The 15,129-nt window shown below is 43.5% G+C and overlaps 1 protein-coding gene across 15 annotated transcripts in view; it reads right to left on the reverse strand.

Annotated features, from left to right (window-relative positions):
* LOC115127718 (nuclear factor 1 X-type-like) overlaps window positions 1–15,129 on the reverse strand; it is a 152,109-nt gene that overhangs the window by 97,467 nt on the left and 39,513 nt on the right. For 13 of the 15 annotated variants that reach the window (XM_065001396.1, XM_065001391.1, XM_065001388.1 and 10 more), the window contains one exon: window positions 7,090–7,621. In XM_065001396.1, coding sequence (XP_064857468.1) covers window positions 7,090–7,621 — 532 coding nt within the window. The other 2 variants (XM_065001390.1, XM_065001384.1) reach the window with 2 other exon arrangements.

The following is a 15,129-nucleotide window of genomic DNA, read 5'->3' on the forward strand; positions in this document are numbered from 1 at the left end:
GTTTGTTTACTCTCCTTCAATTACTTCTTAATTTTCTCTTTATTTTATTTTATTTTCTCTCATTGTTTCTCACTCTTCCATTCTCTCAATTAGGAATACCTCTTTTTTTCTCTTGATCATTTTCTCTCGTTCTTTTGTCTTGTTCTCTCTCTCCCTCTCTCTCCCTTACTCAATATTTTTCCAAATAAAACCCAAAAGGGCCTAGTCAGCGGAAGAAAATAATGCTTAGGTAAGTAGCAAGCCTACTACACTCATTTGAATTTAACAGTCGTTAATTTGTTCAAACCTAATAAAGTGTTCACCTAAAAATGCCTGACCAGTCGCCATCAGCCAGTAACTACAATACTGTACAAACACACTTTCTGTCTCTGGGAATGATAGAACCACATTCATAGTAATTATATTGCTCTCATTATTTCTATAGTACATAACCCCACAAATGTATATTTTCATAAAGTGAAAATATCTATGAATTGAAAGTGAATGAAAATCTATTTATAGTTTAAAATGTGGGAAATCTATTATCCAGCTCCCGTTCCCAGAGAAAGCAGATTTATGTAACCTCAACGTTGAGGAAATATAAATTACGATACTAACAAGGTAACCAACTGTATCCATAACTCACAATGATACATGTTTTATTAGACTGTGAATAACACACCCATGAAAAGGTAAGTGGGTATTTAGTAATGTAGAAAACATGTGCAGCCATTTATTCTCAGACACAAACTGAAATAAGATCCGTCTTTTCCTTTTGTGAATTTCTAGAACATTTTGGGGCCAAAAAAGCTGTCGGTCCGCCGTTGATTCTGAACGGATTAACAGGGAAAGTGGGTTTCAAAACAAACTGTATCTAAGGAATAAAGAAGGCTGTTTTGAGTTCTTTCTTCAAAACAAATGCCCTTCTCAATTTCTCTAAACACTCTACATTTCTTTGGACTTGTGAGAGAGAGAGAGAAAGGGAGAGTAATTATAAAGAAAGGAGATAAAACCAGAGGAATGGCCAAACGGGTTCAAAAAAATGGCTTCGTTTGTCTCTCAGTTCCGTCACGATTCCGAGGTCCCCGATTTCACTGGAATAATCTGTTTACCAGCCAGACATCTCCAACACTCTAACTCCTCACTCACTCACTCACTCACTCACTCACTCACTCACAGTCCATCACACAACGACGGGGAAGTGGGTATCTAGATAGACAGAGATGTTTTTTTCCTCCGATCCGGACAAAGAGAAGGAGGCTTATGATCGTTATGTAAAACCCAAAGAGGCCAAATTCTGTTTCTAGAACAAAGAGAAGCCATGAAGGGAACCGCATCCCAACAGACTAATAACAAAACAAAATGATACTGGTCAGTCATTTAACAGGGGAGACCAACCAAAATCCAATGTTATTGGGACACCAAAATACAACTTTGACTTTGAGTGAAAAGCAAATGTTGACTCAACACAGTCATTCCAAATCTCTGTCTGGAGTCTCTGTAATTATGTTCTGTTGGATTAATGGAGTCCGGGTTCCTGCCGACCATGTTGGCCTGGTTTATGTCTGTCACACTCAGCAAGGGGTTGTGTGTCTTAGCGACGGCGGCTTTTGGCTGGCCCGGTTCTGTTAGTGGACCTTCCGAAACACACTTTATTCCAAAGATGAGAACACTCTCTGTTAAACAGCGAGGCGTCTTCCTCCTCCTCCTCCTCTGGTCGGACTCTACTTTCGTATTGGTGTTGGTGTGACAGCATGTCCCTACTGTCCTGCAGACATGGCTCTCTGTTCATCCTGCATGTCCAGCTGAAGACAACACAGGGCCTCAGTCAGTCAACGGTGGATTGAGGGCGCTCATTGCCAAACCAGCTCTGCATGGGAAGATTGCTTCTACTGGGCCCTATTCCCACTGAACACAATAGATCTCCTCAACGGCAATGAGGCCGTCTCACTCCCCCTTCTCTGTCCTCCCTTATCTCCCTTCTCGCCACGTATTTTTTATGTCATGAAACACCAATAAAACCAGACGGTACTTCACCAATGCCGACCTAAACACTTGCCCCTCCTGATGTCATTCATACGAGACGCGACGGGTTGGTCAGGGATCCAGGAAGTAATTAACAACAGATTATCTTCATGGGAAAAATAACAAGGAGAACGGAGAACTGGCGGGAACCGAACGGAACCGCAGGAACCTGGTGAATCAATCAACTGGCTGGGTTGGGTTGGGTTTTGGACCTCGTCAAAACATTAACACGTCCAGGATCGTTCATCAAGTCTAGCCACAGAACTGAGCTGTCAGGAAGAGGAGAGACACTAACACACACATACACACATTAACACACACAGACACACGCTAACACACACACAAACACACTTTTCCCATCTCAGAAACACAAACTTTTCCCTTCATAAATCAAACATTTTGAGCGTTTGGGCGTTTTTGATGAGACCAAATACCACTTTTTATTTGAAAATCCTTCCTGTGGTCAGTTTTAGAAACGGACGGAGAGAGCGAGGAATCAATGCAGGGAGGGAGAGTTACAGATTTTCTGGGGTTTTCTCACACTGCCGTCCAAGCCATTATTACTATGATCCTGGACGGGACAGAGTGATGTCTGGCACCAGACAACACACACACACACACACACACACACTCTTCCCGTCCAAGCCATTACTACTGTCCGTACGGAGCGGTGTCTGCTGTCTGGTACCATGTGCTTCACAACCACACTCAATAGAGAGAGGTCATGACAAAGAAAATGGCAACGCTTTTACTTTTCACACGTCCTTCAGAGAGACATCAAATGTATTGTGGTGCTGCGCTTTGAATTAGAGGCGCATTGGAAACATCTTCTCATAATCATACAGTTCTTATAGTCGGAGAATAAGAGATTGAGATATGGTTCCAAAGTATGACTAGCACTCTAAAGAGAACACACACTGGAACTGACACACGGCCTTCTTGAATAAAAGGTGTTTTCCAACCGTCTTGAAAAGACTGATTTAAGTCAAACAGATCAACCCTTGAAAAACATCTAGGTTACATGAGGAGGAGCTATAGGATGACGATCCATTGATCTGAAATTCATGTGTGTGTGTGTGTGTGTGTGTGTGTGTGTGTGTGTGTGTGTGTGTGTCTCTCTCTCTCGGTATGTCTAAGTCACAGACAGGGTTCAGTGTTGGCAGACATTTATCACTTCCGGGCCAAGCGATCGCCTGATACGCTCACTAATAAAATACTACAAATAATGTACCACAGACAGAGCCTTGACCCTTGTCTGCTGTCCTCTTCTCTCCTCTATTCCCTCCCCCGACCATGTCAATCGCATTGCTTGTTTAGCCGTCCGATTTCTGGTTGGTTCTCCCGCAGCAGTTTGTAACGCCGAGGGAAGGTGGCTTTATTGCTAGTGAATAGGGAGAGTTGGTTTGTTTTGCTATACAGTCCGTGTTGCTCTTAACAGAACAGCACAAGAGCTGGCTGGCTGTGCTGAGAGGACACTCGACATGGCGATGCAGCTCAGAGTTTCACCGTGGTTTTTCCGCCCTTTCCGTTTCTTCCTTTCCGCCGTAAACAAAACACAAGACGTTGTTGTCGACGTCTTCCCACACCAGCGGGGCTGTGGCTCGATCTGGCTGCCAACTCAGAACAGAACAATCAGAAAACGCAAGCCCTCTTCTCTCGCCCGCCTTTTCTCTCTGTCTGTCTCTCTACTGACGTAAACAAAGGGAGATCGGGGGAAGCAGGCTACCTCTGTGAGAAAAGGACAATGAGGGGACGTTTAAGGAGACAAAACAAAGTGTTGGGGTGAGACAGGAAGAGAGACATACAGGCCTAAAGACTCGCACTAACAATAAACAAACAAATAAGCATGTCTCCTCATTCAGGGCACAAAGACACAGACATACACTGTCACACAAAACACACTCAATACACCCGCACAGTAACTACAGTACAGTATAGTAAACGGAAGTGGAAGAGGTAAGTGTGTCGACCAGTAGCCACACTAACATACACACACACTCTCCTCAAACAACCACAGTAACTACAGTTAAGTACAATCAATGTATTTATAGTAGAGGATAAACTCCCTACTGCAGTAACTACAGTACAGCTTATTCAACAGTAAATGAAAGGTAAATGTAGAGGAGAACCTAACTAGGTAGGCCTCAGCCTCGGCCCCCAGGGCAGATTGGCACGAGTCCCCCCCCCCCCCCCCCCATAATATCCCAGTATCCCTGTAGTCTCTCACAGTCACACCAGGAGGCCTGGTCGTCCAGGCCCTTTGGAGGTAGATAAAGCACCGGGGCAACACTGGATTAGCCAGATAAGATAAGAGCACACTGCAGGCTCACATTATGAACGGGCACTGGCCTGGGCAGCCCCGAGCCGTTTAATGGAAACAGAGCCAGCCAGCTAGCGGAGAAACGTGTGTGTGTGTGTGTGTGTCCACACTGTACCCATAACCACATAACGACGAGAGGAAATGGACCAAAACTTGGTTAGAATAACACTATAAACGGTGGTCTAATTCACCAATAGCACGTCTGTATCAACATTTATATTTCCAACAATAGTCTGTGAAACATTATTAATTATAGAAAAAAATGTATTGTAGTGAAATTATTTTAGCCTACTTTTCCTTTCCAACAGAAACAAGATATCAACTCTACATTATTAATTGATAAATACAACCTTTGTTTGTCTAATAAAATAGTAATTAAAAAGCAACAATCCAGCCTTTTAAAATATATTTTAAATGAAAGACAATAAAATCTAAATGATAAAAAATATATACAGAATGGCATCCTCTTTTATTCCCACTTTGCATGTTCCCCTAGTACCTAGTGGGTTTACTGTAGCTAGCTACATACAGAGGCCATCAGAGTGAGAGACTGCCAGTCCAGGGTTTGGCTGGGGCAGTGAGAGACGGTGTTTGGCCCAGGCCGAGGAGTGTGTATGCCCGGCTGAGGAGTGTGTGTACGCTGCCTCGGCGGAGAAAGAGTTTGGCTACGTGTGTGTGTATCTGCGTCCATGTATGTGGATTGCGGGCAGCGTTGAATTGTGTGTGTGTGTATTTTTGTCAAAGTGTGTGTCCATGTGCAATGTTAATTAGCTACTAGTGTGTGTGCAATCAATGAATGGCAGGGGGTAGTGTGAAGTGGAGTTTTTGGCTGTGTGTGTGTGTGGCGGCTGCGACAGTGTTTGGCCGTGTGTGAGGAAGCTATGATAGAGCCAGTGTTTTGGCCGTGTGTGTGTGTGTGTGTGTGTGTGTGTGTGTGTGTGTGTGTGTGTGTGTGTGTGTGTGTGTGTGTGTGTGTGTGTGTGTGTGTGTGTGTGTGTGTGTGTGTGTGTGTGTGTGTGTGTGTGTGTGTGCGTGTGTGTGTGTGACTGGACGACTAAGGCGATGTTTCTGTGTTCATGCACGATGGTGGCTGAGATACAACAATGTTTGGCTGTATTCAAAGCTATCTCAGTTGGTCTTTGGCCATGTCTCTCTGTGTGTGTGTGTGTGTGTGTGTGTGTGTGTGTGTGTGTGTGTGTGTGTGTGTGTGTGTGTGTGTGTGTGTGTGTGTGTGTGTCTGTGTGGCTGTGTGCGACAGCGACTGATACTATGTTTGGCTGTATGTACGAGTGTGTGTGTGTGCAATGGCGACTGAAACGGTGTTAGGCTTTGTGTGTGTGCAGCCTAGACTATGTTTGGCTTTGTGTGTGTGCGGCGTTGACTGTGTGTGTGTGTTTCTATGCGGCGGTGGCTGTGTGTGTGTGTGTGTGTTTCTATACGGCGGTGGCTGTGTGTGTGTGTGTGTTTCTATATGGCGGTGGCTGTGTGTGTGTGTGTGTGTTTCTATACGGTGGTGGCTGTGTGTGTGTGTGTGTTTCTATACGGCGGTGGCTGTGTGTGTGTGTGTTTCTATACGCGGTGGCTGTGTGTGTGTGTTTCTATACGGCGGTGGCGGTGGTGGCTGAGACGGTGTTTGGCAGCCAGGCTCGGTGCGGTGCTGGTGCTCATCAGGCAGACGGAGAAGAAGAGGCAGCTTGCGGCCTGAGAGGACAGACACACACCGCTCACAACATCCTGGTCCCAGGCCAACCCCAGAGAATCCCAACAGCAACCAACGGGCCTTCCCAGATATACACACACACACGCTACCCTCTCGTAAACACACCCTTTCACTCACATGCACACAATCCCTGTCTCATCAATGCAAAATACATTCTCATATACACACTAGCAAAATAGCTCACTCTCTCACACACAGAAACACATCCTCCCTCTTCAGTGGACGCTGACTAAATCGCTCTTTCACACACACTAAATCACAACACACTCACATCATACTCTTTCACACACACTAAATCACAACACACTCACATCATACTCTTTCACACACACTAAATCACAACACGCTCACATCATACTCTTTCACACACACTAAATCACAACACACTCACATCATACTCTTTCACACACACTAAATCACAACACACTCACATCATACTCTTTCACACACACTAAATCACAACATGCTCACATCATACTCTTTCACACACACTAAATCACAACACACTCACATCATACTCTTTCACACACACTAAATCACAACATGCTCACATCATACTCTTTCACACACACTAAATCACAACACACTCACATCATACTCTTTCACACACACTAAATCACAACACACTCACATCATACTCTTTCACACACACTAAATCACAACACACACACATCATACTCTTTCACACTGCCATTGGACTCTACATTATTAAATTGCATTCCGGTGAAATTAAATGATCATGTAAAATGTTGGGCTTTATATTTCGTTATTTGTCTATAATCTCTGTTAAATCCCTTCTGTTTGTACAACACAAATACATTTGCAAGTAAAGAAAAATAAACTGGTTTAAATAAACATAAAGAAATTACAGCTGTGTGTTTATCTGTCAGACTATATGTATGAGAGAGAGAGAGAGAGAGAGAGAGAGAGAGAGAGAGAGAGAGAGAGAGAGAGAGAGAGAGAGAGAGAGAGAGAGAGAGAGAGAGAGAGAGAGGGGGAGAGAGAGGAGGGTGCGTGTATCCACTAACAAACACAGATGACTGACCTGGTGCCTGGACGAAGTAGGCCAGGTAGAGATCCAGCTCTTTGACGGAGACCCCGATGTGATGCGGCTGGACACACAGGCCGTGGTTGGAGCACTGGGGCGACTTGGCCAGACGCTCTCCGTCCGTACTCTCCAGGGGGCTGCCCTTGAACAGGATGACCATCACCAGGTCCAGCCTCCACACCTTGTCAGCCTGGCGCAGACAGTCGATCCTCCTGATCTTACCCTTCTGGTCGGGGTTGGAGAGGACGCAGCAGGGGGCTTTCTTCCCGGTGATGGTGAGGACAAAGTCCTCCCGGAACTCTGGCCGGATGTCCTTGCGGAGCTTGGCAAGGAGCCTCGACGCCCATTTCTGTTTGATCTCTGATTTTTCTCCCAGCAGTTCATCTTTGACTGCGCGCTCTTCCTCCTTGGACATCTTCTTCTCGTGCTTCTTGAAGTACTTGCGCTTGCGGGCCTGCAGGTTGAACCATGTGTAGGAGAAGGCTCGGACATGGGGCAGCAGGGCCTCGATGAACGGGTGGAATTCATCCTGGTGGTGGTGGGGGGTGGAAACAGGGGGAGGAGGAGGGGGAGAAATGAGGGGGGAGGAGAAGGCGGGGGAGAGGGGGAGCGGGGGAGAGGGGAAGAGAGAGGAGAGGCAGTTAGCACCGGCGCGCAGCATTGAGGAGCAGCAGCTCCCGCTCTGTGGGAGCGGAGGGAGAGAATGAACGAGAGAGAGGTGCTGGGGGAGAGAGAGATTGAGAGAGAGAGAGAGGGGGAGAGGGAGAGAGAAAGAGAGGAACCAGACGCACACAGGCTACACACACAAACATTAAAAGAAACAAACAACAGTATACTGATAGAGGCAAACTATCTAATGTTATCGACCAGTAATATCTAATAATAAAACACTGTTGACAATATTTTGATGTGCTGATGTTCATGCCATTAACGCGCACATAGCAGGCATGTCATTGTGTAGAGCTACAATCCTTATAATACACCAATAAATGGCTTCAAAAAAATTACTCAAATAAAAGCGTTATTCAAACAGAGCAGGAAATTGAACTTTGCATCCAGTTCAAATCCAAAGGACAGAATAGAAAACCAACACAAGAACACGAGAATAGTCTCTTCAGAAATACCCTCATACCTGCTTAGTCTGCTAACACGATAACTCACATAATAATAACTCTAGTTCTGAACAAAACATCACATCCTCAATAAAAATCATGCATATCTCTGCCAAAAACTCTGAATTCACGTCAATACTCAAACTCTATCAACAACAAAACAGTCATCACAAGACAGAAGGGGAAAAATAGACAAATAAAACCTTGGTAGTTACCATTTCGCTGTCTCATGATAAATTCACTGCGCCAGACAAAACAGTATACCAGTTCGATACCGGTTTACTGAGTCAATACACAACAACTTCCGCAACTACAGTATGTTACAAATTACAAGGCAAATGAAGAAGAAAGGCGGGAGGGGAAAAAAACGGAGGAAAGCTGCAGAAATTGTCCAATAAATGCAAGAAGAAGAAAAACAAAGTCAAGAGTGAAGGAGAGGCGAAGGAGGGGGTGAGGATGGTGTAGTACCAGCACAGAAACACAGGAGGTACTGTGGCAGAAGAGCTGCTAAACCAGGTGGTGTTCAACAACACCGGAGAGAGAGAGAGAGTGGAGGGAAAGTTCAAAAGTGAATTACAGAACAACAACAACGGTTGTATGCGTGTAATAAAACATAATACAATTTAAATGAGATGAGTTTAAAAATGTTAAATGAAACCGCTTCTTTGTTCGCTTTCAAAAAAGGAAAAACATTTTTGGGGGCCAAAAACAAAACAAAAATGCTTTGCCAAAGCAGGGACACCGGTGGTACTGGTTCAGATCTGTAGGCTAACTACGTCTCACGGATAGAGAGAGACACTGAGAGTCGGAAGAAGAGGGGGTGGGGGGAGCAGGACGGAGGAGAAGAAGAGAAAAAAAAACAAGAGGACTCGAATCAATGTTGGAAGAGTGTACGACCGCTGGCAAACCCGGGCTGCAGTCTTCTGTCTTTTCCCCCCTCTTTCTCTCCAACTGTCTCTCTCTTTCTCTCTGTTCCTCTCCACTTTCCTTCTCTAACCATTGACTGAGTCTGTGCCAACGCGCACAAGGCCCACCTACTTGGCACAGAGAGCTGCTCAGCCTCAGCCAATACGCACGCTCCGAGCGACTGAAAGGGAGGGGAGACAGAGATATGGCAAAGAGGAGGGAGGGAGGAGGGGGAGGTTGGGTTGGTGGCTGGTAGTGGAGAGAGTGGAGAGAGATAAAGAGCAAGGGAGCGCGCAAGAGAGAGAGAGAGGGAGCGAGCGGGAGGGAGGAAGGGAGGGAGAGGGGGATTGTGTGTGGAGCAGACAGAAGGCATGTCATTAGCCAAATAGACAAGTCCAATCTAGTGGAAAGGCAAAGTCCAGTGGATATTCATTTTACATGGACCAATCCAGACAGCACTCGCCCGCCTCTACTCCACCTACCCGCCCCCCTTCCTCACCCATCCTTGTCTTCCATCACCAGCATGGTCACCACCATCTCATCAAACCAGCACGATCTCTCTGGTTGTCTCCCAAATGGCACCCTCTATTCCCTATATAGTGCACTACTTTTGACCAAAGCCCTATGGTCCCCGAGCAAAAGTAGTGCAGTAAACAGGGAATAGGGTGCCATTTGGGACGCAGACACCCTCTCCCAGTGCACCCGCCCAGAGCCAATCCTTCCCTCCCCTCTCTCCCCCTCTTTCTCTCTCTCCTCCGCTCTCTGCTCGTGTTTCACCACCTTGGCACAGGATGCCATGAGAAAGAGCAGCCCCAAAATCCCACTAGACCCTCAAACCAAGCAGCTGCTCCTGGATTTACCACACAAACAAAGAGAGCGAGAGGGGGAAAAGAGGAGAAGAACAACCATTCCGTCCCCCCGTCAACCCCCCCAAAAAAATCCATCTATCCATCTTCTATCCAAAAACACTCACTCTGTTTTAAATCACTCTCTCGCATTTGTTCCAAACTGGACCTTTTTCTATTCGTTCGCTCACATTCATTCCAATTCCAAAATGGCCCTTTTTAGCCGTCGCGTGCTTGACAACAGTGTGTTCAACACACATTAAAGGTTTCTGTTACAAATGTAGAGAGCATTCCAATGAGAGGGGTTCAGTCAGTGGACAATGGAAACTTGGGAACCGAGCCGGTCCGCTACGGACTGGACCGTGTCTCTGTAAATGTAAATGCAGCCTATACGCTGTTTACGAATGCAGGCCATGCAGATATGGCAGACCTTACAAAGGATCTGTTCACTGCAAGTCACAAAGGTGTATCGCCTGTCTGTGCCTCTCGAAAATACACATCGCCCCTTTCTTTGTAATATATAAAAACATGACATTTCTATTTGCTTTATTTTCATACTCCAACATGTAACGTTGGACGTAATGCATTTCCCTCCAGTGACGTACAGGACATATGAAACATCAGGCAGGTTGAACAGCAGGGAGTTGGCGACTGACTGCATCACTCTGGCTACCACTTTACTTGCTCTCATTGGCTGTCTGACCCTAGTGAGGAAGGAAGGAGTGTACCCACTTTGGGACAAGTGTTCAGGAAATAGGACATTTAGGTTCCACAAGGGATATAATTCATATATATATATATATACTGTATAGACAGCATTTATGAGGGGAAAACAAAGAGGATAATTATGCTAAATATAACATTCTCACAGCCATCCCATGATGGTATAATTGCTCACACACACACACACACACACAAAATCACAAATCTAAGTGATGTGGAAAAAAATGAGTAAATTCGGGCCAGGAGGAAATTACAGAGATTGTGTCAAAAATGGGCAAAATGGGAGCATCATGTAGGTCCTCTGGCATGGAAGTAGAACTATTTGATTCTGGCCCGATGGCCACTCTCTGAACATCCCTACAAAGACCAAGAATCCTCTGGTTCCAGCCCAGGGCCATCAGATCTACACAGCCATCTAGCCCAGCTTGCTCTCTCTGCCTCTGCCTGACAGCGAAGCCACGGCCTGGCTAGCCGGGTGTCTGGCTGCATTGTGCTGGATGGTGGTACTGAGCAAAGACCCAATCTGGACAGGCTGGGCTGGACGGGCACTGGTTGACGAACATGCTAATACATAGGCGGGCACCGAATGTGGGAAGGAGAGACAACACAGTAACTCTGTGGGCACAAAATGTGGGGAAGAGAAGTTACAGAGAGAGGAATTTGGGAGAAATAAGATGAGAGAGAGAGAGAGAGAGAGAGAGAGAGAGAGAGAGAGAGAGAGAGAGAATAAGGAACAAGAGAGAGGTGTGTCTATTAAGATTCTTGTTTAAAAGTGATCAGAGGGGATCCATACCATCTCTTAAGTGAGCATTAAGCATATTGTATAATACAAAGTGATGGGGAGAGATGGCTACTTTACAACCCATAGGCTACTATTGCCACAAGTATCGATATTGTCATAAATATCACCCATATTGTCACAAGTATCATATAATGCTGCAACCACAACCAGACTGGAACAAAAACAAACAGAAAATATCGTCAAGTAAATGAATGAAAGCTCTCTATGGTTCTGCATAATATAAGATAGCACAAGATTCTATTTTTACACTATTCATGCAAAATATTCTGTCACAGACTGGCCATAACATTTCCATAAATCTGATGAGCCAAAGTAAAGAGGGTTCAAGCAAGCTCACATTTTTCATATATATATATTTATGTGAATCAATCGACATGACGGCAACACTGATTTGATTTGACTATTTTGTGTCTGAGATTTATTTGATCAAATCCAAAATACCTCAATAAAGCCACGCGTTTAACAGCTGAAGCTTTCGTTCCCAGATTAATCTTAAATTATGCCTATTATATAGCTCCGGACCACTGCAGATACGAATAAACATGACCTACATGTGTTTAATATAATTAGCCAAATGCAGAACTTTTATTATTTTGTCCAGGACACCAGTCTGTGGCACCCTACCATTTATTATGTGGCAGTTAATATCATTTTTCAAAACGTATTTCTTGCTTTTAAATAGGAGAGACATGCCTAGTTATAGTGGATATGTTGGATGCATTTGGCCATTACATGCGCTCGCTCCGCAGGCGGTCGGTGAGTGTGTGTCTGTCGCCAACGGCCGCCTGCCATGGGCCTCTTGCCGCGGGCCAACGGTATATCTACTGGTATCTCCTGTTCTGCAATCGTGTTTTGGGTTGTTTTGAGAGAGAGAGAGAGAGAGAGAGAGAGAGAGAGAGAGAGCTCATCTTATCTCCGCGTTCCACTCTCTCTCTCTAAACGGTGACCTTTGTTCGCGAGGCTGCACAGAGAATCTCCTGCGCTTTCGTTTCTCACAAACGAAAAAGAGAGCAAGTGAAGAGGGAGAGATGGGGGGAAAACGAGTGTTTGGAACTGGGAAAGCTGCCTATAGTTTTACCAATGAGTGTATATATATATATATATATATATATATATATATATATATATATATATATATATATATATATATGAATGGACAAAGCCATCGAGTTTACACAGAAACCGCGGGAAAATCCTTGGAGTTGTATACAGAGTGAAACAACTGCCAAAACGGCAGACAAAGGGAAAAGAACGAGAACGTTACCCGAGGCATTATGGTGTGTAACACACAGTTCCATTGTTGCATTTTTATTTCGAATTGCTTATAAAGAATCCGCAACAACCCTGTCATATAGGCCTACCAGCAAAACACGTTTATATAGCCTATAGGCCAACATTTAATATGTAGGCCTATTGAGGATATCAGAAGGCCTCTGCACAAACTGAGTGGATGGCACTCACACATGAGAAATAGGAAAGGCCGAACATTCCATATGAGGGAATTCAAAGCCTTCTCTCTACGTTTGATACTATTGAATTATAAATGAATGTACGGTCTGGTCTACAAAACGTTTTTCTACTTCATATCTAATCTCGAAGTGACATAGAAGTGATATTGAATAGAAAGCTTTCCTTTGTAGGCCTGAACCAATTAGGCATTAAATTAAGCCGAAAAGTAGCACTAGCAGTCCAGAAAAATACGTAAACAAGTCCCCGTTAAATTAAAGCTATAAAGGCAAGTACTAGAAATAAACCTTTAACTGTAGATAGTCTGCCTAAACATTCTACCTAAACATTCAAATAGCCTATCTCTTTATCTTGAAAGGAACACGTAGCCTACCGGCGAAGCCTGCCAAAACGACTCTCTTTCTTTCAATAGCCAAGGACTGAGCAGGTAGCATAACGTTGGATGAAAACAGCACTCAGCACAAATGTAGGCTATATTTGCATTGCCAAGATTTACAACCGGCAGAAAATAAAAATAAAAGCGTTGCCGAGGGGGAAAATAACTGCTTGCTGTGGGGACCAGTAAATTGTAATCTCTTCCAGAAAACATGTTCTGCTATAGCCGCTTTCTGTGCTTCTGTAGAACCACTTTAGAACTTCTCTTCTCTCTTGTTATATTTGACTTACATCATATAGACTGTTAAAATAGGAACAAACCTCCTCTCTTGTTATATTTGACTCACATCATATAGACTGTTAAAATAGGAACAAACCTCCTCTCTTGTTATATTAGACTCACATCATATAAACTGTTAAAATAGGAACAAACCTCATCTCTTGTTATATTTGACTCACATCATATAGACTGTTATAATAGGAATAAACCTCCTCGCACTTCATCTCAGTAAAAACAGATCCAAGTGGCGGGAAACTCCGCGTTAGGCGCGAGGCTCAACCAAAAGCAGCAAGACTTGCAGCCAAATAGGTCAGCTTTTTCTCACATTTTACTATTCATAAACATAAATATACCCAGTGTGTGTTATCTATTGAGCCAATGTTACACTACATATAATTTTGCTTCCAGGTTTTGACTCTGAATAGGCCCATCTGCAGACCTACATGGACCTAATGGTTTCTAACCATTTTAACTATCAACCCCATATAATAACCCAAATGATAAAGATTGACTACAAATCATTTTTCGGAATAAGATGAATAAAGAAATTGTCTATTTTCATACATTATCTGTAGATTATGTGGCCCTACGGATGCAGCCTATTTGTAAATGACTGGAATCTTCTGTTTTGTTTTAGTATGGCCTTAAACGAGTAGAGACGCATCATGTAATAACATCAAAATAATCCTACATAGATAAATGAACCATGAATACGCCCCAATGATATATTCAATGTTTCTTTACTGCTTGAAATTAACTAAATAAATACATTACATTTTGACAAATTCTGCTACATATTGAGATTTAACAACCGATACGTGCAACTAATAAACAAACGTCATAATTTCCTGTGCATGCTTTGCCATTTCATTTGAACCTGGTTGCCATCTCTGTTGAGCAATTCCATTCCACTCCTTGGTCATTTACCAAAGACATGAGTTGAACGTCAGCTAAAAAAGACTTGTAGATCCGAAATCAAATGATCAAGTTGATTAAATGATGTTTCATTTTCGTGCACTTCACCTTATAGCCTGAATCACTACGAAGGTACATTTACTCAGAAACATGTTTCTGCTTTACTGGACAATAGTGCAATCCTCTATTTCTACTGTTGGCCAATTTGGGTAAATTCAGTTATAAACAATGAAATGCAATATAAAAGCTCATTCATTCATTTTCTAAAATAGTAAGAAAAAAAAGAGAGAGCAATTAAGTTGAATTTAAATTTATTGTTGAGACAGTTTGGTAACCTAAACGTTTTTTCCTGTAAATAACATAGGCCTTTTATGTGGTTTAGCAGTTGAGTATAGAGAAAAATTATATTTTCTTCTAAAATACAAAATGTACAGTAGAAAAAACGAATTAACCACCAGCATATTTGTATAAGCTAATTATAATATTTGGGAATAATAAAATGATGTTTCTTTACTCAAATGCCTTGCTCAAACATAGTCATATCATGCAGAACATATTATCAGGTATAAAAACACTTCAATCCATTGCTATTCACATATCACTGCTTCTATA

The sequence above is a fragment of the Oncorhynchus nerka genome, linkage group LG15 (assembly GCF_034236695.1).
Source record: "Oncorhynchus nerka isolate Pitt River linkage group LG15, Oner_Uvic_2.0, whole genome shotgun sequence".
Classification (NCBI taxonomy): Eukaryota; Metazoa; Chordata; class Actinopteri; order Salmoniformes; family Salmonidae; genus Oncorhynchus; species Oncorhynchus nerka.